This window comes from Fundulus heteroclitus, chromosome 21, assembly GCF_011125445.2.
Source record: "Fundulus heteroclitus isolate FHET01 chromosome 21, MU-UCD_Fhet_4.1, whole genome shotgun sequence".
NCBI lineage: Eukaryota > Metazoa > Chordata > Actinopteri > Cyprinodontiformes > Fundulidae > Fundulus > Fundulus heteroclitus.
The window spans coordinates 8,160,264-8,184,990 of record NC_046381.1 but is presented as its reverse complement, the minus strand read 5'-3'; the positions used below and the strand labels follow the sequence as shown (position 1 = coordinate 8,184,990).

The window sequence follows — 24,727 nt, the reverse complement described above, 5'->3', positions numbered from 1 at the left end:
CTGAACTTTGGATGTAGCGATGTATGGCTAATGGACGTAATACATAGTGACAAGTTTAGAAAAACAAAACAAAAGCAGTATATCCGAAAAAACTGCCAAGCACAGTGGTGTTGGGGCAATGATTTGGGCTTATTTTAGTCACAAGACCCGGTCATTGAGTTGACCAAGAATTCCTTTGTTTAAGAAATATTCTGGGATCAGATGTGAGGCCATCTATCCGACACATGGCTAAAAGTGGATCATACAAGCAATAAAGCTAAGAATCCATCCTCAGCAAAGTGAGATACCGATAGTCATACAGAAAACAAATAATTGTGGATATTACTCCTCAAGGTGGTTCTACAAGCTACTGAATCATGGGGTATACTTAATATTTCCTAATGAAGCTTATGCTTTTCAGACTAATAAAAGTGTCTACAGAATTTGTTGCTCCTCATTTCTACGATTACGGTTAAATTGAAATAATTTTAGAACCTGAACAAAAGGTAAGGTTCTTCATATTGGCCTTATGCACAAAACCCATGCATTTATAATGTACTTCCTATTGTTACGCAGAAAAAATGTCGTCACGATGAAGAATAGACAAAACAACCTGATGTAACTAGAGTTCATTCCAACGGAATGAAGTTAATTTCAATCACTGCAGTTCACATGAATTCTGATTTAAATAACCTATGGGCTAACCCTGGTCAAAACTCTCACAATAATTTAAAACATAGCAGAAAATAACCTGAAAATAAATGTTAAATACATTTAAAAATGTATATTTAACAATGAAAATATATTTAAACATGGTATGTACATCTGCGACGGACTGGCGACCTGTCCAGGGTGTACCCTGCCTCTCGCCCAGTGAACGCTGGAGATAGGCACCAGCAACCCCCGCGACCCCATGAGGGATTAAGCGGTTTGGAAAATGGATGGATGGATGGATATAGGTACATATCCGTAGATCAAATATAATCAAAAAGTTAATGAATTTCAGTATTTCAGTTCAAAAGCGAAAAAAGGTTTCAAGCAATTGTTTCTGATAATTTTTAGGTGATCGTGGCCCACTGCTAGTGAAAAAATAATTTTAAAACAGAAATGTCAACCTACATAACAATATGTCCATGTACTGTACTCTGTGACCTTGATTTCATCTCAAAAGGGGACATTGGACCTCTAAGCAATAGTCCAGGGCCCTTTCTCAACTCAATTCAAATTCAATTCAAAAAGACTTTATTTTGTCCCAGAGGGAAATTAAATGTTGATATAGCTCATTTGGGTAAGCCCTGGTAAGATACTTATTTTATACTATACTTATCTTATAAGTATACTTATTTTATACTTATATTATACACACTTCCGGTGTGTCTGGTTCTGGAATGGTGCACGTATTTTTGTATATCACGTTATCCTTCCACTACATTTTTCACAATTGTGTTTGGATACAGCATATGAACAGTTAGTTTCTTTGGCAATGGTATTTTATGGTTTTCCCTCTTTGTGGAGGGTGTGCCTGTATGTTGGACAAGTCTCTCCCCCAGATTGTGTAGGGCCTAACATGGCCACATTATCTTTTAGTATTAAGACATGAATACTCCAAATTCACTCAGTATTCATTAGCTGTAAGACATAACCATCAAAACAAACATAAATAAACACATTGTGTGTAATTGAGCTCTATATAACATGCGACATTTATTTTGTGAACTGACTAACTGAAATAAGTCGAGTAATAACTAAATTCAGACGCACGTGTATACGTTTTTAATTGTGTGTGTGTTTCGCATTGTCAGAAAAATCTTCATTCATTGTGTGGAGGTCTGTTATCGCGATATCTCGCAGCACAAGTCTCGCGAGCTCTGAGGAGTGTGGCCCTCTCTAGAAGGTGTGCTTCATGGCGGTTACGAACACTGCGGTAAATACATTTTGCGATTTACGAAAAATCAGAGCTGTTACGGTTCCTTTATCCCTGTTGTTTGCTGCGTAAGTAAAGGGGAGTGCTTTTTTGACACTACATCTGCACCTATCTGTCGTACATTTGGACCGCAGGCAAGGAGAAAAACGCAGCTTGGTTTACGCGCCATAGCAATGAATGCCTAACGAGCTAATGTTGTGTCTGCTGCTAGCAACAAAGACCTCGATGGCTGAATACAAATCAGGCCCAGCTAGGTTTTTTGTTCTGCTTGTACCGCTTTTTACTGATAAAATTATTGATATGTAGCGACGTTATTGCGAAGTTATTTGCCGTCACGAGACCCAGTTAAAGCTAAAGGTTAACCGTAGCCCGCTACAGCTAGCTTCCATTGTAACGCACGTTAAAAATGACTGAGTTCCGTTTAGGTTCTCGTGTAAACTGTCGGAAATCCAAACAACACGGTTAAGATGTGCGTGAATCGGTCTGTGAGTTGATGAAAGCTGCCTGTTTTTTTATTCACGTTTATTAGTCTGAAGGCATCTTTTATCTTCCCCCCCATAGAAATTGTTGAATTGTTAAAGCTTCCCCCCCATCAGTCCTCTTCCCCTTCGGGGCTTCCCTGTCTCAGTCTGGTGGACCCAGCGGTTAGAGTGTTGCGTAAGTAAGGAGTTCATCCAGGCCCGCCTGGTTTAAATCCGGGTTTGGGTCCTTTTTGTAGACTTATTAAATATAAACTGTGCTGAAATTTGATTTTTTTTTATATATATAAAAAAATTTGCTAGGGGGAATTTTAGTTGTGGTTGTGTACTAAATGAGCAGTGCAGATTGCAGTGTATAAACTGATGCTGATTTGTCTATTTTCTAAATTGCAGGGAGGTGAAGCTCTGACGATGGAGAATGGACAAGGCACAGGCTCCAAGCTTGGCCTACCGCCTCTTACCCCAGAGCAACAGGAGGCACTTCAGAGGGTAAGAGTCTTGTCTCTATGGGTGTTGTTATTGGATTATTGTCCTGTTTGTGACGCCAAATGTGGTAGGAAAATCAAACAATAACTGACTTTCCAGGCCTATTAAATAAAGGAACGGTGAAGTGGTCAAGTTCCAGCACTTTATTGAGAAACAGAGCAGAGATTGCCCTGTTTCTCCACATCACAGCAAATACGGCAACATTAAACTTGGCAATCAGCGGCTAGTGGGGCTGATGTGCAGTTGTCGTGTCTCCATTGCTCACATGTTTGAAGTGGCGTTAGGTCATAGTGACTTTTGGCTTTCCTACCACAGGTGTCCATGTAATTGTCATATCAAAACCATTTTTCGTAATTTCGTTGTGTAACTGACTAACTTACATCCTACAAACCGACGTCTGTGGATTAGTTATTTAACTGGGTAAAATACACAAACTGGATATAACGGACAATATGAGACGTATATGATTTTATTTCAGCTTTTTAAAAGCTTGAAGCAGAAGCCTGTTTAGTAGTTTTAGGGTTTTAATTCTATGTCGAGTATTGCATGAGGAGTCAGACAATGTGATTGTCATGGTGTGTTACTCTTGAGTAGAAATATCACAAGAATTTGCACAAGAATTTTAAACAAGAAATATGTCTTTATTTTAAACAAAAAGGTACAAATGATTCCTTCTGCTGGTAAAACTGTATAACATAATTATACAGTAATAATATCAGTTATCTGTGTTTAATTTAAAGCTCTTAATACATTGATGGCTGAATTCTGAAAACACAGAGGTTATTAAAACCATTAAAACTTCTTGTCAAGAAAGTACATATTTCCATATTTCTAGTCCAGAGCATGGGACCCACAGCTTTATGGCTGTCAGAGTTGGGCCAAAAGAGCACAGTGTAAATTTTGAGATGGCAAGTTTAGGGATTTGAGACAGTGTCCAGAAAGTAGCCGACTTTAAATATTTTGTATATTGAAACAATCTCAAATGAAAGATAATTTCAAGAACTTTCAATTGATACCGAGGTCCTGCATGAGGCATATGAAAAATATAAAACATGAAATGAAACTATGAGCTGATCTTTATTTTTAAAGGATGTTCTACTTTTTCCATTTAGAATAAATGTTTTATTATTATTATTATTATTATTATTATTATTATTATTATTATAAGTATACTTTTTTAAATAGCCAAAAGCTGTCTGGCACCATAATTATTTTCACCGTTAAAAGTAAGCTACAGAAAAAGCCATTAAGTTAGCATCTTTTTTTAAAGTAAAAAAAAAAGATATATAGATATGTGAAATTTAAGACAAAACTTATTTCAATCCTTTTTGCTTGACTTAGAAACCCAGAGGCCTATGCTTTAAATAATTTTTCTTTTTATCTAATTGTGTAATTGACTGGTTAGTGTCTAAAAGACTAATTGTCTTCACGTATATCAAAGACTGTTTAATTGGACCAAAGGTTTGACGTTCAGTCATGTTTCATACAGAGCAGTGTAAGGCAGGGGTGTTTCAAGTTTGGCCCGGGGGCCATTTGCGGCCCTTGGAATAATTTTGTGTGGCCCCTGACTGCAGTTTGATAATGGTACAGATTTGACTAATGGCTCGAGTGCAAAATTTCTCTGAACAAACAGTTAGCTTAACAACACCGCAGCTAAGCTAACTGTGTAATCCTGAACAAAATGAACAATTGACAATAGTTGTTATAATTGTGACAGTCATGATCATCATGCTATTTCAACACAACTTTCTCAAAATGTGTGACAGAATCTATATAAAATTGAAAAGATGTATTGGCACATGTCTACTTTAATGTATAGTGGAGGATGTTTCTGGAAATGTTGGTATGAAACGCCCAAGTCCCTGTTTGAACGACTGCTAGACCGTCTTACGTGCTATCCCGCTCCTCAGAGGGGTCGCATGAAAAAAAAAAAAACTCCCAAATACACTATGGTTTTATTTCTTTCTACTGAGGTCTTCCTCTTCTTCTCATAAACTTGTACACGGTTTGTTTCTTGCGACTCTCAGCCATGTTCAAAGTATACGGTGAGAGCAGTGGAGCTACAATGAACGGCTAGCACCGAAGCTAACCGCTAAGCTAACTGGATACATAAACACTAGAAGTGCGACAGCAAGCAGCACGTGGGACGACCTGTAGAAAAGGTGGTTCTCCCGAAACGCAGAGTTGAAAAAGATTGTCCAGTATACCCTTAAGGAAAATGAGAGAATCAATTTAGATGTTTAGCTTTATTGTACCTTTTTTTTTTTTGCTGCTCTTCTCTGTACAGACTATAACAAGCTCATATTTACAAATTCATTAGCGAGGATAACTGCTCAAGTAGCCAGCCTGCGGCCAGCAGCTCCTCGATTGCCTGCTGTAGTTTTAAAATGCTGCTTTAGTTTCCTGTTCATGACTCTGTTTTTTCTAAACTAATTTATTCCAGTTTCTCCATTTTTGTAAGCATGTGAAAAGTGTAGTAGCTTTCCTTCAGCGACAGGCTGCGCTGCATACGGTCTTTCACTGACATCCCATTTAAACCACAGGAACGACTTGACAGGAACCAGAACTTTTAAAAACATTGGCGTGCCTTTGTACTGACAACCAGCTCAAGCTGACTCTTGCTATCCTTGAAATATTTAGTTTTCAAACGTTATCTCTCATGAATGACGTTTCCTTTCTTCTGAAGACTAAAGTTTGATCTGGCAGTGACGTCACAATTTGTTTAACACTTTAGTCGCAAGTAGGGCTGGGCGATATGGATTAAAAAACGAATCTCCGATTTTATGATACCAAATCCGATTAATCGATTTTTTTATTTTTTTTTCCCCTCCTTTTTGTTTCATAAAAAGAAATTATTTTAAAACCTTGCTTTTATGTCAAGCATTTCATCTGGGAGTTGACCTGAATTCAAAGTGCAACTAAAAACAAGCTGTGAAACATGCTTATAAAACAAGATGGCAGCCGTGCCATTATAAACAATGAAAATATAACAAAACATTTGCTGCTAGTGGTATTACACATTGAGCTAAGAACAGGCTTCACTGCACTTGTGAACTTCAAACTAAGTTAAAAAAAAAGTAAATAAGTAAATGAAGTACCTGGTATTATGGTAAAAAAAGTTTCTACTTAACAATATTTTGATAATACATTTGCCTATACATATATTCTGTTCTCCTCATGGAAACCCAATGAGTGTATTAGCAAAATAAAATCCAGATTTTCCAAAAATGAAATCTTAAAGAATTATAAATTCAAATTAATCAATTAAATCGATTTATCGCCCAGCCCTAGTCGCAAGCCAGAGGAATTTTCTCATTTTAAAGTAGTTTGCCTGGCTAAAATCAGTTGGCAACCCAATATTTATGTTTTTTTTATATTTAAATACAGCAGTAAGAGTTTGACTAACAGAGACTGGACATCAGTGTGTGTGAATCTGCCTAAAGGGTTTGAACAAGCTTGTTTTAGTGCTGTACTGTTGTGCAGGCCTTAAAAAGTCAGAAATCCTACATTTATAAAAACTAGAAACAGAAAATTAGTAGATGTGTCTCAGCTAAAACACCTTTTCTCTCAAAATGTGCCAGCCACACTGTTGCCCTGTTGATCTTCTGCATGCGATGAATGGATATAATTTTGTCACGGATGTTTTTGAGACTGACTGTGTCCCTCTCCTCCTCCGCCAGGCGAAGAAGTATGCCATGGAACAAAGCATTAAGAGTGTGTTGGTGAAGCAGACCATTGCACATCAGCAGCAGCAGCTCACCAACCTGCAGGTGAGATGTTGAAAGCTTTCGGTCCTCCTCCAAAAACGAGCCTTTGTGTAAATGTGGCGAATCATCATGATCATGATTCTTGGCAGATTATCTTAAGCTGTCCATGCATTAGTAACTCTGGCCCCCTCGGGTTAGGGCTAGCTCTCCTGGACGTCCTGCTCCCCTGTCCTCCTCCCACGTGCTGTGAAAACGAACACATGTGTAGACCATCTGCCTCTGCTCTTTTTCAGATGGAGATGATCGTCCTGAAGGCTTTGGTTATCATGTTGAATGCTTTTCACCTTTTAAAGGGGCCGTGCTTTTATCTTTACTGCTGTGTGGTGACTTTTTGTAAATTAGGGCTGGGAGGTAAATCCTCTGAATGTTTAGCTGTGTAAGAGGGAGGGTCTGCATATCGTGTTAGCTTAATGGCTTTTGTCTTGTCTAGCAGAGCAATGACCTTTCTTGAAAAAAAAAAAAAAAAAAAAGCAAAAAAGCTAAAGGGGTATCTAACCGACTTTTCAGCACTTTTTTCATCTTTACTGTCTTTCAGATGGCAGCAGTGACAATGGGCTTTGGAGATCCTCTCTCACCTTTACAATCGGTCAATAGATCATTAAATTTTTTTTCTTGTCCGCATTTCCAGTGGAAAAGGACTGTTACCCTTCTTTTACTGGTTGCGTTGGCAACGATCCCTGCCTTTTTACTTTTTACCGAACTGAAGAATGCATATTTTATAAGGAAACATTGCTTTCTGCAGCGACCGTCGTCGCAACCATGTCTGCAGCGTTCCTTTTGTGGAAGCCCTTAAAGTTTGCTTTAGCGCTTTTTAATTGCATATATATATTTGTGTATCTGTAAACATGCTTTTTAATTCATCGGAGAGTTTCTGAGGGGAGAAAAAGGCACGTCTCTTTGAAAAATATGCATTTCTCGTTTTGAAAACAACAGTCCTGGCAGGAGACAAAAGAGGGATAGCAATCCCTTTATGGACCAAAATGAGAGAACTTCTGTGTCAGGGATCTTTTTTTAAAAAAAACATTTTTTTTTGCCATCTCAGTGTGAAGCTTTTTCTCGGTGAACAAACAAGGCATCTTCTCGTTGTGCTTTAGTTTAGCAAACTTAAACCTCTGCTGGTAATGCCATGAATTTAAGAAGCAGACGAAAGGCTAAAGTCATCAGTAAAACACAAAGACCTCTGATGATTAAGGCATCTCCCCCCCCCCTCCCCCTCAACTTAGACTCGAGAAGAAAGGTCCAAGACTTTGTGTTTGGATTTCTTTTGAACGGCAGAGTTACTTTTTTTTGTTACCTTACTTGCATCCCCGGAGTCCAGGTCAGTTACCGAAGCCAAATATTTGTGAGGGCTGTGCATGTCGATCCCTTCTGTGTGTGTTGCCTCCATCTCTCAGTACGTAACAGAACACAAACAGAAGACAAAAAAACAAACAAATTTGAATCACTTCAGGTGACATCTGTGTCAGACAAGTTATCCCCCCACCCACCCCACCAAAAAAAAAAAAAAAGCAACAAAAAAAACCCCCTGTTGATCAAAGTTCCCCGTTAATACCCACTATTTATCTCTTCAGACCTCCCAAAACTGAGAATTGGCCCTTTGACAATTTTGGGAAAACAAGCCCAATAGAGCAGGCATATATATATATATATATTTTTATTTGTGCGTGTGTGTAAATGTTTACATTTTCTTTTCTTTTACTCTCTAATGCTTATTGTGTGTTGTTTTGTTTCCCCCCCTCCGACTGGCAGGTGGCAGCTCAGCGGCAGCGTGCGCTGGCGATCATGTGCCGGGTCTATGTGGGCTCCATATACTATGAGCTCGGCGAGGACACCATCAGACAGGCCTTTGCCCCCTTCGGCCCCATAAAGAGCATTGACATGTCCTGGGATTCGGTTACAATGAAACACAAGGTTTGTGTCGTTTGGCATGTGGTTTTTAAGAGGCTCCGCCGGTAAAGTATTCACACCCCTTTGAACTTTTCGAAGCTGAATGCTTAGGATTTTATTGTATCGCCTGATCATGCTTCAAACTTCCCCAATACTCTGTCCCTGAGCTGTCGGCTGGTGGTTTTGGTTTACTGATGCTCTCTAACACAGGGGTTCTCAAACTTTTCATAGGCAGAGACCCTTATGGTAGCAACAGTATTCAACATTTAAACTGACACATGTTCTTAAAACAGACTTTTTTAAAGAACGGTTTTTATACATCTTTATTCATCATCATTATTATTATTTTCTTTTTTCTCTTCCTTCAAATTTTTATTGTGAATATAATGTAACATGCTCCTTCATGTATCTATTTATTGTCTTATAATGGAATTTTTATAGTAGTGTTTTATGTGTGAATGCAGTGTGACGCATAGTTTGGACTATGTAGCAGCCAGAGTCTGTAACCCAAATCAAATTTCCTTTGGGACAATAAAGTTAATCTAATCCAATCTAATGTTTCCAAGGACCCCTATAGATTCTTCATGCCGATAGTATTTAGGAATTGTGTATGTTTTTAAAAATGTATATAAATACACCTAATTTTAGATATTTGGTGGAGATTAGATCCTCATTCTTGATTAAAGCCGAACTCAATGTGACTGTCATACTTAAGCTGATTAGGCTTTTACTTTACTTGATGAAGTGGACGGAGTTAAATATTTGTCCATTGTGTTACTTAAGCTCAGCGTTGCCTCCTTTAGGCCCGATAACATGCATTTCACAGACCCCCAACCCGTGGTTCGCAGACCCCCGGGGGTCTGGGGTCCCTAGTTTGAGGGCCGCTGCTCTAACAAACCTCTGAGGCCTTCACAGAATTGCATTTATATAACTGGGATTCAGTTACACACACAAAGACTCTGTTAGGTGACTTCTGTACGAGTCTGGTGCCTTTTATTTAGGGGTATCAGAGTAAAGAGGGCTGAATTCAAATGCATGCCTCCATATTTTGAAAGTGGAATATGAGGTCTACAGCAGCGTTTTCCTAAACATGTATTGAAGATTGTTTAAATGTGGAAAGGTTCACAGGGTGTGAATACTTTTATTATAGATTCTACCTAAATTTGAAGTGTGTTTTGGGTCTCGTGTTGATTTAAACGGTTTTTACACCTGCAGGGATTTGCGTTTGTGGAGTATGACGTGCCTGAAGCGGCTCAGCTGGCTCTGGAGCAGATGAACTCGGTCATGTTGGGGGGGAGAAACATTAAGGTGAGTAACTGAGGTGAGACGGGTTTTGCTACAACAGGACAACCCGACAACAGTTTTGTTCTCTTTAGTTTCGCGCAGCATTTGTCTAGATATGTACAGGACTTTTTTTTTTTTTTCTTCCTTATATAGTCATTGGGAAAGTGTTTATTACATTGATTTATATTTAAATTATATCTCTTATCTTTGATTTGCCACATCATAATGTACACTTTTGACCAATTTATTCGGTTTGTTTTTGTTAATTTTTTTTCTACAGACTAAAAGACTCATTCAAAATATTAAAAAAAGACTATTTTACTGGTTCTTTGGCTTTTAATGTAGAGCCTCTCTCAGATCTGGTGTTTTAAACTAGATGTAGTTTAGGCCAAAACAGGCTTTTTTTTGGCTTTCCATTATTATTATTATTATTATTATTATTATTATTGTGACACTAGTGGCCCTTTTATTGAAAGTAGGCTGGTAGATGAGAAAGACATGCAGCAAAGGACCGGAGTCGAACCTTGGTCAGCTGCGTCATGGACTAAGGCCTCTGTACATGGGCTGCTACCCCGGCGCGCAAGGGCTTTACTTTTTCTAACTTACCGCGGGGATAACTGGCTTGTGGCGGCCAAGCGTTAATAGCAACGTTGCTTTTTGACTCTTTAATGTTGGTCGTCATTGTGACGCAGAATTCATTAAGCTTCTGACAAACAAGTGAAGGTGTCACAGACCTCAAACTGGAGTTAAAAGCATCTGTATTCAGGGTTCTAGCCAGCGCTTTTCAGCGTAATGGATCGTTAGGCTGAAATTAGACCGCTAAGCTAATGTTTTTGTGCCTGACTGTCAGTACGACACGGACCAGTGCGACGAGGATGTTTGAGAGCAACGTAGAAATTCAGTAAAGCTCTTGAACGTGCGTCAACGCAGCTCTAAACCTCCTGAACCACATTAGCTAATGCTAGCTTTTATTAGCTTAACAAACAGCACCCTTTATGCTTTGGAAATGCATACAGGGAATGAAACGACACACGTGCACCACAGCATGCCGTCCGGTGTTACGCTGAAAACAAAAATCCTGGTGAGGACCCTGGTATTTATAGCAGTGTCGCACCTGCAGTCAACTTTTAACTAGCTATGAACCTCATATCAATTAATTAATTAATATTAAAGACAAACTTCAGTTACATTAAGTTTTTAGGAGTTTACTCAGGGCATTCATCCTACTACAGCACTTTGAATGGTCTGGTTACTGAAATGTGCTACACAAATGAACTTGTCTTGCACAACTGAACGCAGATACAGACCAAACAGCAGGGGGTGCTGTTGTCAGATTTAGAACAGGCCTGTATTTTCAGAACATTTTATTCCTCCCCCTGGGGGCGTGCCCCAGTATTTGAGATGCACTGATTTATAGTGAGGTAATTCAGCTCAGGTTTTAGTGTTACGTTTTTTTTTTCAAATCAGTGAAATCTTTGTTGATCCAGATGCCAGCAAAGGTGTGAAACATTTATTACACTGCCAGCTCCTAAGGTAACCGCACCATTGTGCTGTTTCATCATTTGTGGAGAATCCAGATAATAAAACCCAACAGGGCTACATGTTTTATGCTCAGATGAGTCTGGAGGCAAGTAATTGCTGCAGGTGGGATATTTGTAGAGACCATATTGTTTTGTTTCAGCTAAACGAGGCATGTGTTGCATTTGAAAACTAACTGCTCTCCCTGTCTGGTGTCTTTCTGTTTATTCACAGGTGCGTGTTCTATGTATGTATGTATGAGGTCTGTGTGTGTTGCTCTTCCAAGATGTCCTGGTAGCTTGTTTAAGTGAGGATTTTCAGTGAGATGCCCAGCGGTGCGTGAAATCTCTCTGCTACAAGTTGTGCTGATGATGGACTGCGCCTGGGTGGTGTTAATTGGCCGCCTCATCTGTTGTACAGATACTATTGAGACATTTGTCTTTCGGGTTATTTCACGTGAAATCGACGTACCTACTGCTAAGATTACTTGGCGTGTTGCAGCCGTGCTCCGTTCGACTTAGTGCCGAATAGACATTTTAGGTTTCTTATTGACGAAAGAAGTAATTGTAAAACTACGGTTGTAATCCTGATAACGGAAGGTTATTTTGTTTCAGTAATTTCATTCATAAGGTAAAACTTGTACTGATTCATTACACAGTGATATTTTTTAGGCTGTTCTGTAAATTTTGACGATTATGGCCTAAAGTTGATAAAAACCCAAAAGTCTGTTTCTCAGAAATTTGTATATTACATTAGAATTGTTAGTTGTTTTAAATGCAGAAATGTGACCTGCTGGAAAGTATCTTACCTAAACTCTAGAACGGTTGTTACTTTACAAACCCTCTGAATGCCCCGATTTGTGTTAGCAATGGCCTTTTATAGCTTACTTGTCGGTCTGCCGGACAGCCGTCAGGTTGTCAATCTCCCAAATGACAGTGTAAGTCAAAACATTTCTTTAGTAAAGACCTTTTTTTTATTGAAAGTATTCAAATTTTCTCCGAAATAAACTTTGGGTTTTCATTAGGCTTAAAGCCGTAATCATCCACATTAACAAACACAAAAATATTACTGTGTATAATCAAACTGAATTGAATTACTGAAACACCCTTTCGCAGGAATGCCCCATAGATTTGTGCGGTAGTGCGTTTTCCATCGTTACCATACAGCCTCCCCCCGCCCCCTCCCCTTCGTTTAGAGGCCCTGTTGATTTAATCTGTGCAATAGGTTGGGCGGCCAAGTAACATCGGTCAGGCGCAACCCATCATCGACCAGCTGGCAGAGGAGGCACGTGCCTACAACCGGATCTACGTAGCGTCTGTCCACCCTGACCTGTCGGACGACGACATCAAGAGCGTGTTTGAGGCCTTCGGAAGGATTAAATCGTGCACGTTAGCTAGAGACCCCACATCAGGGCGACACAGGGGCTTTGGCTTCATTGGTGAGCTAGGAGGCGCTCCTTCTCTCATGCTCCTGTGTTGCTGATGCCCTGTTGCTGATTTATTTTATTTTATTTTTTTATTACTTTTTAAATCCATCCAACAGAGTATGAAAAACCTCAGTCAGCCCTGGATGCGGTGTCCTCTATGAATCTTTTTGACCTGGGTGGTCAGTACTTGCGAGTCGGCAAAGCAGTGACTCCACCGATGCCCCTTTTGACCCCCACGACTCCGGGTGGGCTCCCACCTGCTGCAGCTGTAGCTGCAGCGGCAGCTACGGCTAAGATAACGGCCCAGGCAAGTATAAATCCCTTCCAAAGGGATTTAATGGCCCTCCAGGTAAATATAACTCAGATCTAGCTAGATATGACACAAGCACAGATGAGAGTAGAGTTTCTGGGTCAGAAGACGTCAGAAGTAACCAGAATAGTTGACGTGGCTCTAACTCAGTTCAGTGTAAAGGAAATGCATATTTTTATATTTCCTTTTGTACTTTTAGCAAAGGTATTCCTTGTTCAGTGACTTGATGTACAAGTTAAGCGCCAGGAGTCCGAGGTTATTTAATCTGTGATCCACGTGTCATTCTAATTAACACGCTAATGTTAACAGTTTGTCGCCAGCGTTTTGATCCTAGATGGAGTCCAGGTTGAGCGCATTCTTTGCCATGCCGTGTGATTGTTCACTGTGTTGCCTTGTGCTGTGTTCTGTTTGTTTCCCGTACTTAATGTGTTGGGCCCCCCCCCCTTTCTTAAGGAGGCGGTAGCTGGCGCGTCAGTTTTGGGGGCGTTGGCAGCACCACAGCTTCTCGGACAGCAGATAGGATTACCTCAGGCTGTTATGGCTGCACAGGCACCAGGTGTTATTACAGGTATGGACTGACAGGAATATGTTTTTGTAGGTGTGCTGGGCATAGTTATTCAACATTTTGACATTTTTTTGACAGCTTTACAGGCTAAACACAATAGTGTTTAGTCCATGATGACATTCAGTGGGGTAAATAATGGTACAGTGAAAATGTATTTCTCCTCCAAAGAGATGTCTTCTTTGTTTTTAAGGAAAAAGCTATCCAAACCAAGGTGGCGCTGTGTGAAAATGCAATATCCCTTCTTGTTTCACAAGTCACACTACATCCTGATTACTACCTGAGCTGTACAGTAAAAATAAAATCACCTCAATGAAACCTGACAACATGAAGTAGGCTAAACCTTCTCACAAAACAACATATCATGCAATCAAGTACCTAAAGAAGCTCAAGAACATATGAGAAACAAAGTCCATGTCATCTCAGTCTGGAAAGCCTTTTGTAAGGCTATTAACGAGAAATGGAGAAAACGGTGGAGAAACTTCCCAGCGATAACCTCTCTACCAAAAATACCCCTTAAAAGTCCCTCTGCGTATAATCCCGGAGGGGAAAAACAACCTCAGAACGAAAAGTAATGTTGTCCTCACTGACCTCAGTTAAGGTTGGTGGTCCTCGGCAACAAGAATGAGACTCGGGCTCCATCCGAATACCCTTATAGAGCAAGGACTCTTTAGCCAAACCAGAAGTATGTCAGTGGTCACTAATGATAGGTACTGTCCTAATGATGCAGTCGGTACAGAAGGTGGTAGGAAAAGGATCCTGTATGCTTCCTCTCATAGCAATTTTTGCCTAGGAACCCCGGTTCGTCCCTTACGATGCCAAGAAGCCTTAAGGTATCCTTACGTCATTTCACAATCCTTCGCGTGACATGACGTATCAGCACAGCCACCTCATGGAAATCAATAAAAATCTCCGGGGAGAAGAGTGTGCAGTTTGAAGCTCATTTTTGGAAGGCTGTAGGCCTAGATTTGACTCTAATCATCCATGTGGTTTTTCCATCACGTAATGACGTCAAAGTTGAAGGCCGTCCAAATTCGGCACAGCAGTCCGTAGCGCCTTTCCTCCCCACGATGGAGTTCTAACTGTTGACCCCATGAAAGGTAAGGACCAGCAGCTAAGATCTATTAAGGGTATTCTGATGGAGCCCAAGCAAAAATGGGATCCATTGTAGAAGGCCAAAAATAAGATGGAGGCCCATTTTACCTTTGCCTAGAGGCCCACTTTACCTTTGCCTAGAGGCCCACCTTACCTTTGCCTAGAGGCCCACATTACCTTTGTTTAAAAGAAAAAAAGAAAACCTTTGATCCCAAAACATTGGAGAGCATGTTTTGTTGACTAAAAGTAAACGGTAGAAATCTTTGGAAGCTGTGTATCTTGTTGCAATAAAGCATTTCAGAAAAAGAGCCTCAAACAGAGTCAACAATGAGAGTAATAGTGTGGTGGTCTGCTGCTACTTTTGTTAAATGATGTGTAAATTATATAATGAATTCTGCTCTCAGCAAATACTAGGAAACTATCAGACCATCAGTTTGAAAACTTAGTCTCAAGTAGGGTTGTGCAGCAAGACAATGATCTGAAGCACACCAACAAGTCAACCACTAAAGGGCTCATTAATACCGAAATAAAAGAGATTATAGAGTGGCCTAGTCAAAGCACAAACAAAAGTTCAACTGTATAGGCTTATACAAGTACCCAAGTTTAGCTGAATCCAAACAATTCAGCAAATGACTAAAATACCTCAACAGCCACGTTAAACACTCCTTCCTGATGTTTCACGTAGGGCCTGAACAGCTTGAACAACTTTTTTTCTTCCAATAAATAATATAAAACCAACTTTTTATGTAGTTATGTTTGTTAGATATTGAAAGCTCTTTGATCTAAAACATGTAACTGTGGCTAAGAAGCAAAAACAGAAGAAATGCCTCGGAGATCATAGTTTGTCATAGCTGATTTCATAAGTTTCTTCTCTTACATAGATATAAAGTTTGAGATTTTCACAGGGGTTTAATTTTTGAACGTGAATAGATATTAAACCGAGCGCTTCTGTTCTCCCAACTCTCTTCAAACCTTAAACCCTTGAGCCTCACTGCTAGTAAGGGTCTCTAACCAGCGTTGTAAATCTTCTGCGACAAGGTAAACTATGTTAATCTGAACCAATGAATATATTCTGACTTCAAGTCAAAATATGATTGGTTAATGAACATTTCTGATCTGAACCTGTGCAATTAACTAGTCCACAAGTTAAAATATTCACACCAGTAGGCAGCAATACCCGCTGTAGGCTGACTTCTGCCTAGACACTTCAAACAAGAATCTCCGATTGGTTTACACGCAGCAGAATAACTCTCACTTGCCATCATAATGAAGACAAGGGTCCCACTAATGTTTTTTTTTTTTTTTTTACTAAAAGGATTGAATTTGTCTTTATTGGTTCCTCCCAGAACTTCTCCAACTACCCTGATGTTTCACCACTGGTTTATACATGATTTGGTTAATGCAGTTAATAAAATGGATGTCTATACAAATTCTAAGCATCAACCTTTTGCATTTTTATTTATTTCATAAATTCAATACATAACTGAGATTCATAAATTTTCAAAAACTTTAACTCTGTACATTTCATTTTTAACAATTTGTCTTTCTTTTTTTTTCCAGGGAAAAACACCACAAAGTGTTTTTTTTGTTGTTGTTGTTTTTTCCATCATAGGTTTCTCCCACAATTTTTCCCAAATTTGGATCTTGTGGGTTATTTGAACCTGGCAGCAGCATTTAATTTTTTTTGTGCAAAGTTGATAAATTGTTTGTCAAAAAATTTACCTTTCAATTTCATATACAGGCCCGTCCACACAGACAGGTTTGGCTGTATCCGTCAAAGAGGTTTGTCAGGTAGAGGGTCCCGACCACACGAAGCGGCCGCTAAGCCAACATTTGGGAACAGATTCCCAGATTGGGAATGTATAAAGCCGCCCCCCCGTGCCGGCTTCGTCTGGGCAGCCCTATCTGCACAGCTGGCTACAAAATTTGTGATGTGACGTTAACAAACGGCTCGATTATTTTGAACGTTGTTTTTGTTTGTTTTCCAGCTTTGCTTGCTTATAATGCTCTGCATGCACTGTTCTCCCCACTTTTTTCAAATTCATTTAAAATTATATCTGACTTAGGCGACTAAATACAGGAAAAGAGTGGGGAGATGCTATGAGCGGCATGCAGAGCATTACACATGGTTTGTTTTCGTCATGTTTCATGGGGTAAGACACGTTTGTGGCACTGTGCGATGTCGCGGTGTGCTTTGCTTCGTGACGAAATTAATGGCACATCAAAAAAAAAAAAGCAGCATCTGGATTAATTTTTCTCTTGATTCAAGCGGTAAAGCAAAGTGTAACATTTGCAAAAATCTAATTTTGTTTTAAATCTGGGTCAACGAACAATTTGCACCGTCATTTGAAGACACAGGATACTATGTTCACAATAGCAACAACAGTGAGACAGGGACCCGATGAGAATATATAAATTGGCTGCAAAACTGTATCGGCATATTTTACACCTGTATCTTAAAGGTACAGTCCTTTTTTTAATTTTATTTAAGGGCTATTTTTTGAAAGTTTGCACACTTTGTTTAATGTTTAGTTAGACTTCTATTTTGCAGCTTTAAAAAATATTAATCTGACTTAATGCAGATGGTTATACTTGTTAATTTTACCCACACATACCCGGTTTCCTAAAATGAATATATTTAACACTATATTAGGGATGAAATGGCTTAAAGTTCAAAATATGTAGATTTTCAAAAATCATTTGAATGGCTCTTTGAAGGGAACCAGATCCGGCTCCCTTCAAAGAGCCATGAGTCCCATCATTAATACAAACTGGCGTACTTGGGCATGCGAGTCAATGTAGACTTCGCCTCTCCCTCACCACGCATGTGCTAACACAAACAACAATGACGGACTTCGAAGTTGTGGTTTCAGACACGGATCAGTTTATTATGGATTTTACATTAACAGATTTTGCTCCTCTACCACCTTGTGTGGACTGACCACCTTTTTTGTCAGTCCACACAAATGCCTCTTTCCTCTCTCCTGCATTTTTTCTTTACACCCATAGACACTATACATGTAGACTTACGCTGCCTATAAATAGTTCCTACATGTCTGAACGGCCCCTAAATTGCCATGTTGGTAGGCAAGTGGAGGTCTAGGCAACCCAGATAATAATGGCTTCCAGACAAGCACAGTATATTGATAATATTGATCAATATGCAAGACAAAGAACATTCATAAAATCACTGCTGTAGGGATCAACCCATATGAGGTGGCGAATGAAAAAACGTCAGACGATGCGGACAGACTGCCTCTGATATCATGCTATGACATGGTTAAGTACTTAGTGAATACAAAGAGTGCCTACACAACGTAGGAAGTTTGTCCTGAAATCCATAGACGCATACAAGCAGTGTTTTACCCACTTTGTAAGTGATGGTTGAGCTCTTGGTGTGAATAACAGTGTTCTGGTGATTAGCAGAGTAAGTAATTACAGTAACACACAGTCAGGTCACTCCTCGCTTGCAGATACAGGCTACATTAGATAATTTGGCTAGCGCTGCAGTAGTTATCACTGGTATTACGCTCAGTATAGTATACTCATTCTGTATGTATATATAAACTCAGGGCTAGAACCCAGGACGTTGAGACGACCATGTAACCCATTGATGCCAGTTACATATTACCTACACTGACTAGGACATTTTTGGTGACATTCTGAAGTGTAACAATGCAACTAATGCTCAAAATGACAATAAAACCTTAGAGGACTACGCAGCAGAGCGAGTGGTTACCATGTGGAGGTTTAGCATAGCTAAGGTAACTAAATCAGATGTACTAAATAGGGATGCACAATATATCTGCATTAGCATCGGCCAACGTTAGTAATTTTTTTTTACATATCAGTATCGGTCCAATAAGTAAAACTGGGCTGATATTAACAACCGATGTTTATTTCCTTCTAGTTATCCTTATGTCTGTGTTTCGGGGGGTTGGTCATGTGGTTTTAGTTCGGTCAATGATGAATCACTGCCAGGATTGTGGGTCTTTTAAATGAAGCAGGGATGTAATGTCAGCTGTGTGGTTGTTTTTCACAGTGTCGAAAGAAGACATAAGAAGAGCAGCGTTTAAGTCTCGACTAAAACCCACAGTGAAACATTCACTGGGCATATTTTTCAGCCGGTACAAAATTTGGCCATCACAGAAACGTGTGTATGTGTGGGTCTTAACCAAATTTTAGGTGGCTAATTATTGCGGTTGATGTTTGCCAGACTTGCTAACGCTCAGCACTTAACTCCTTCGTTTGTAGTCTTTCGTATTTTCTGATTTTAGTGAACACTACGCTTTGCCAAACCATCTGCTAGGTTGAAACATCCTTTCCCCCAACATGAAATAATCATTGCAAGCTTTCTAAAAATATTACAAATAGTCATTTGTAGTCAAACTTAGCATATTTTTCAGATCGTAAAGCACACTTAAAATCCTTAAATTTTCTCAAATATTGGTGCCTTATAATCCGGTTAACCTTTATATATGACGACTTGTGCTTACTTATTTTATGTGGTACAATGTGCTCAAAATCTGTTAAAATGTGTAAGTGTGACTTTGGTTAGCAACGAAGCCACTCCGCTCAATGGATATTCGGAGCATTATGGTACACTGTGTCACTACCTGATCAGCCCCCTGAGCTGTCTACTAGACTGCCTGACTGTAATGTTGAAACGTACGTATTAGCAGCAATAAACCTAGTAAGTTCAATATAAAAGTTCAGTTTTGTTAGTAACAGGGCAGTGTTGTCCAACTACTGTCTTCTGCACAGAGATGAGTAGCTCTCCCTCTCAGGAGGGGCAGAGTGATATTGGGAAGAATATTTAATGCGCGTTATAATCCAGTGTGCCTTATGGTCTGAAAAATATGATACTTTGCTGTTTCTAAATTGATTTCTGCCAACCAACATGACAGTTACAACAGAGTGCCCGGATATTTGAAGTCACATGAGAACGGTTTATTAGAGCTAACATATCAGCTCGGCCGCCATCTTGGATGGGTCTCTGACGCGTGTCCAGTGTATTTATTGTTACTGAGCAAGCTGTACTATGTGCAAACTAAAATAATCATAACTCCCCAAATTTTTACACTTTTCAGACTGTTTGGTTTGTTACAAATGGCAGAGATGTAGTTATGATAAAGGATGCAGTCACATTAAAAATGTGTTTTCATGCACTTTAACAAAGACAGACCTATGTATAAATGTGTATACGAAACACATTTTTAAAGGCCTGGAAAAGTGATTTTTGTTTTTTAAATGTCCAGGTCAATCCAGTGTCTTACACCACTTTGCTTGCAACTGGTGCTGGGTAGCTTAAGACCCCTGAAAAAGAAGAATTTTGCACAGCTTCTTGTGTGTGCTGACACACAAGAAGCTGTGCAAAACTAACCGCCAGCACTCCATAGTCCATAGTCTTGTTTATGTAATACAGAGACAAGAAATTACATAAGCATGAAGTTATGGTTTTTAATTCCTAGTTGGGTTTCTGCAATGTGCTCAGAGTAAAACATCTTTTGAACCAATCTCAGCTCGAACGAAATGATGATCTGCACTGCTTGACCTACTTTCAGACATTATCGTAGGCTGCAAAAACAAGGGTATAGTTGCTCGCTCTGGCTTTAGTTCTCTTGCTTGTAATGTTAGCCCAGAGTAGGAGAGACCCATCCAATATGACACCGATACAGGATACCTTACTGCTTGTAATGAGGCATCTAAGCATATAATGTCTGCATTTTCATTCTGCTCCTCTTCTGTGGCAGTGTTACTGCACCAATCACTGGTGTGGCGTACGTATTACAACCTGTTACGGATAATCCGGCTTTGTGCCATTTCATCTTTGCGCTCAAACTTTTCTGTGCGGATACAGTATTCTGCTCCGTGTGGATGTAGCCATAGCCTGCAAAAATATCCCCCACCCCACCTGGCATTTTTCCATGTTTTGTTGCCTAAAAACCTGGTATTAAAGTGGACTGTTTGATAGTTGCACCATTTCATTTACAGAGCATGCCTACAACTTTGAAGATGGTAGATTTTTTTTTATTTTTAGTGAAGCAATAAAAAAAAGGACAAAATAAGACGTAGAGCTCCCTTTTGCAGTCATTCTAGCTGCAAGTCACTTTGGATCCGTCTCTATTAGCTCGTTAAATGTTGCCACTGGGGTTTTTTGCCCATTCCTCAAATCTAAACTGCTCCAGCTCCTTCATGTTGGATGCTTTTTGCTAGTGAGCAGCAATCTTCAAGTCTAGTCACAGATTCTCAGTTGCATCGAGGTCTGGACTTTGACTAGGCCATTCCAACACATTTAAATGTTTCCCCTTAAACCAACCGAGCGTTGCTTTGGCAGTTTTCTTCGGGTCATTGTCCTGCTGGATAGGTTGACCTCCGTTAAAGTATCAATAACAGGCGGACTAAAGATTTAGCACCATTCCATCTTTCCCTCGTTTCGGACCAGTTTTCAAGTCCCTGCTGCTTAAAGCATCCCCACAGCACGAGCCTGCCACCACCATGTTTTACTGTGGAAATGGTGTTCTTGTGGGTTGATGGGATGTGTTGGGTTTGCGGCAGATGTTTTATCTTGTATGACGAAAAGTGAAATTTTAGTCTCATCTGACCAGAGCTTTTTCTTTTTTGTCCATCTGGGAATGTTAAAAAAAAATAAGTAAAAAGCCAAGGGGGGCAAATACTCTAGCAAGGCACTATGCAAACTGGTAGATATACAGTACATGAAAATATTATCTTTACCGTATGGAAAGTGGGAAAACATGACATTTTTGAGATTGATTCCAATTGTAGACTATCCAAAAATATAATGCAAAGACTTGACTAAAAGAAAAGATGAAAAAAAAATGTGACCCCCTAACTTTTCATCAGATTTGATCAAAGTGCTAAACTAAAACTCAAAAACAGAAAAATGTCCAGGGACCCAGATCATCTATTGAACTCCAGTCATTGCCCTCTGGTTATTTTTTTTACATGAACTCCACTTTTGTACAGTTTGGATTCCCTTTATTACCCTTTAGTCTGTTTCCAATTTCCAATGTTTGAACTACTTCAGTCTTCTTACACTACAGTGTGTCTGCCTTTATTGTAAAGGTGTGACTCCAGTTCGTCCTCCCATACCCGTGATTCCCCAAGTTGGTCTAGTGAACCCGGTGCTCGCATCACCGCCTGTGCTGTCTAACCAAGCCGGCGGCTCGAACCAACAGGAGAAGAAGGAGGAGAAAGAGGAGACGCTTCAGGATGGTACAGGCCAGGAGATGCTAAGTGACCAGGAGCACATGAGCATCTCGGGGAGCAGTGCCAGGCACATGGTGATGCAGAAGTTGCTCAGAAAATCCGAGGTGACGTATGCTTGTGTTTGTGAGTCGAGTTGGTGACGGAAGTCGTTTCGTACTCACTGATGTCTTGTCCCCCGCTTCAGTCCACGGTGATGGTGCTTCGAAACATGGTTGGACCAGAGGACATCGACGACGACCTGGAGGGCGAGGTGACGGAGGAGTGCGGGAAGTTCGGCGTCGTCAACAGAGTCATCATATACCAGGAAAAGCAAGGAGAGGAGGAAGATGCCGATATCATAGTCAAAATCTTTGTAGAGTTTTCCGCGGCCTCCGAGATGAACAAAGCTATCCAAGCCCTGAACGACCGCTGGTTCGGAGGCCGCAAAGTTGTCGCGGAGGTGTATGACCAAGACCGTTTTAACAGCAGTGACCTTTCTGCATAACGTGTTAGAAATGGCTTACCAGCACCCGTATCATTTACCTGTCACCAAAAGTCATTTCAGCCATCCCCACTGCAGCTAAAAGATGCGGGCTTCTGAAACCTGTAATTATGTTTTTATCGTCATCTTTTTTTAAATTGCTGTTGATATTAATATTAAAGTTCCATTGGAGGGAATTCAATAAAATACTTGTCAGATTTTTTTTTTTTTTTTTTTCCTGCTTTGTTGTCTGTGAAGACTCCCTTTTGGTGCAAGTTTCAAATTTTTGTAATTGATCTTGTACAAGATTTTCTTTCCCTGCTTAGCTCCTTTCTTTTCTGTTATGAAGTTGCCAGGACATGTAAACACTTTTTTCTTTCTACGATTAAAGGTTATTGTTTGTCCACAAAACGAGGTTGTTGGGGATTTTCTTTTAACAAACTCTTACAGTGAAGAAGCAGCTCGCTGAAAAATCCTGAGTTCGGTCTTCATTTGTGTGTTTTATAAAAAAGTGAGAATGAAACAAGAATTTAAAGTAAAAGAATTCTGACTGACGTTTTGTTTTTGATGTATTAGTGGATTTTTGGGCTGAGTTGAAGGATGATTAGACATTTTAAGATGGTAATTTCTCCTATTACAAATGTGAGAAGCCCTTTGATTACCTGAGGTTTTGCTGCACTGCACATGGGCGTCTCTCCTAGACCAGGGGTTCATGAGATGATGCAACATTTCTGACTTTACAATGTCAGATATACTTGTTTTGATATAGAAAAAGATTTCTCAAATGTATGATTTCGACAAAGTTTTTTCTTGCAAATTTATGTGAATCAAAATTCCTGTTCCTTTGTGGCAATTTATTTTCTTTAATCTACAATGGGTGATAATACACATTTTCTTCTTTTTGGAATTTACAAAAACTGATAGGTGTACAAGAATAAAGAACTTTACAAAAAATAAAGTAACATGAGAATAAGGTCACACAGCCGTCTCAAAATCCTGAGAATAACCATTTGATACTCATCTACTAAAAAGATTTAGTATTTCCTTATTTGTGAAATGGATACCAAAGTATAACTAACAGACGCACCACTCATTTTAACAAGGGAATTGACAGCGTCTTTTTGTAGGTTTTCGTAGACTTACTACTTTATTCCCAAAATTTGATCACTATTAATATATAAAATAACCCACCACCCTGCCAAAAGGGCGTCGCAGGTTTCTGGCATGTGTTTTGGACCTTGTCTTTAGATATGTGTTTTATCATGAATTGCATCAGAAGAAGATTTTGAAAAAGTTTTATCACAAAACTAGTATGATTTTTTAATAAATTGCATATTTTATTTCATAGTTGGGCAAATAATTTTGGTAAATGAATCCCCATTTATCTTAAAAAAATACAAAACAATGTAGATTCAGCTGAACATTAGGTCTTTATTTTTGACAACTGTATATATACATATATGTATTACTGTTACAAAAGATACTTTTGAATTAATACACGTGGCCCATCAGGGGTACTCAATTCCGGTCCTTGAGGTCCAGTGTCCTGGAATCTTTAGGCATGTCCCTGGTCCAACAGACCTGAATCAAATGGCGGAACTACCTCCTTATTATGCAGTCAAGTTCTCCAGGGCCCTACTAATGACTTGATCACAGACATATATACGTAGACGCGTCATAGGGCGCAGGTTCGCACGTCAACGTCACCGCCATATTGTATGTGGCAGAAAAAAGTTGAGTTCTGTTATTGTGAACGTGGATCAGAGAAGATGCCTCATTCCTGTGCTGCAATAAGTACACACACACACGCATATATATATATATATACATATATATATATACATACATATATATATATATATATATATTTGTGTGTGTATGTGTTATGAATATAAGGATCAATTTGTTAAATCTAAACATTGTGGTCTTCATTATTTCATAAAACCGTGTCACATGTGAACCTTTAGGAACAGACTTTTTGGGTGAGTATTAAAGAGGTAAAATTAATAATATGAGGAAAAAAGGTCCTAGGTCAATAAAGTAAAAATAAACAAACAAACACAAAAGTGATAATGTTATGATAAAAACATCATATTATGAGAATTAAGGGGGAACATTTCCAGAATAATCAGTTTGCAGAATTATTTCACTCCTGGAGTTGGACCAGGTTAGATTATTTTAAATATTTTTATTCTTTAGGAGAATAAATTCAGGAGAATGAAGCTAAAGGGATACGAAAATAAACTTCTAATATTACAACAACAAAAAAATACTACGAATACAACGTATATTCAGAGATTAAAGTCCCTCTGATACTGTT

The 24,727-nt window shown here is 39.3% G+C and overlaps 1 protein-coding gene across 10 annotated transcripts; it reads left to right on the top strand.

The window, feature by feature from the left end:
• The first annotated feature begins 1,793 nt into the window (after positions 1-1,793).
• On the top strand, positions 1,794-22,818 carry LOC105919204 (poly(U)-binding-splicing factor PUF60). Of its 10 annotated transcripts, none has more exons than XM_012854462.3 (12): positions 1,794-1,903; positions 2,465-2,560; positions 2,776-2,871; positions 6,549-6,638; positions 7,171-7,221; positions 8,385-8,546; positions 9,738-9,830; positions 12,549-12,762; positions 12,867-13,099; positions 13,514-13,628; positions 21,804-22,051; positions 22,132-22,818. In XM_012854462.3, exons 3-12 carry the CDS (start codon positions 2,794-2,796, stop codon positions 22,429-22,431), a joined length of 1,584 nt encoding a protein of 527 aa, XP_012709916.1. In that variant the 5' UTR covers positions 1,794-1,903; positions 2,465-2,560; positions 2,776-2,793; the 3' UTR covers positions 22,432-22,818. The 10 variants fall into 10 exon arrangements, with proteins under 10 accessions (XP_012709916.1, XP_012709920.1, XP_021167342.1 ...); XM_012854463.3 differs by having other exon boundaries at positions 1,902-1,971; XM_012854466.3 differs by lacking the exon at positions 7,171-7,221.
• Positions 22,819-24,727: the final 1,909 nt, after the last annotated feature.

Bases quoted from the DNA above. Each gene is read 5' to 3' on its own strand.
- LOC105919204 (XM_012854460.3), top strand. From the start codon at position 1,883: ATGGCGGTTACGAACACTGCG. The intron at 1,904-2,775 runs GTAAATACATTT...TCTAAATTGCAG, and splicing joins TGGCGGTTACGAACACTGCG to GGAGGTGAAGCTCTGACGAT. The intron at 13,629-21,803 runs GTATGGACTGAC...TTTATTGTAAAG, and splicing joins GGCACCAGGTGTTATTACAG to GTGTGACTCCAGTTCGTCCT.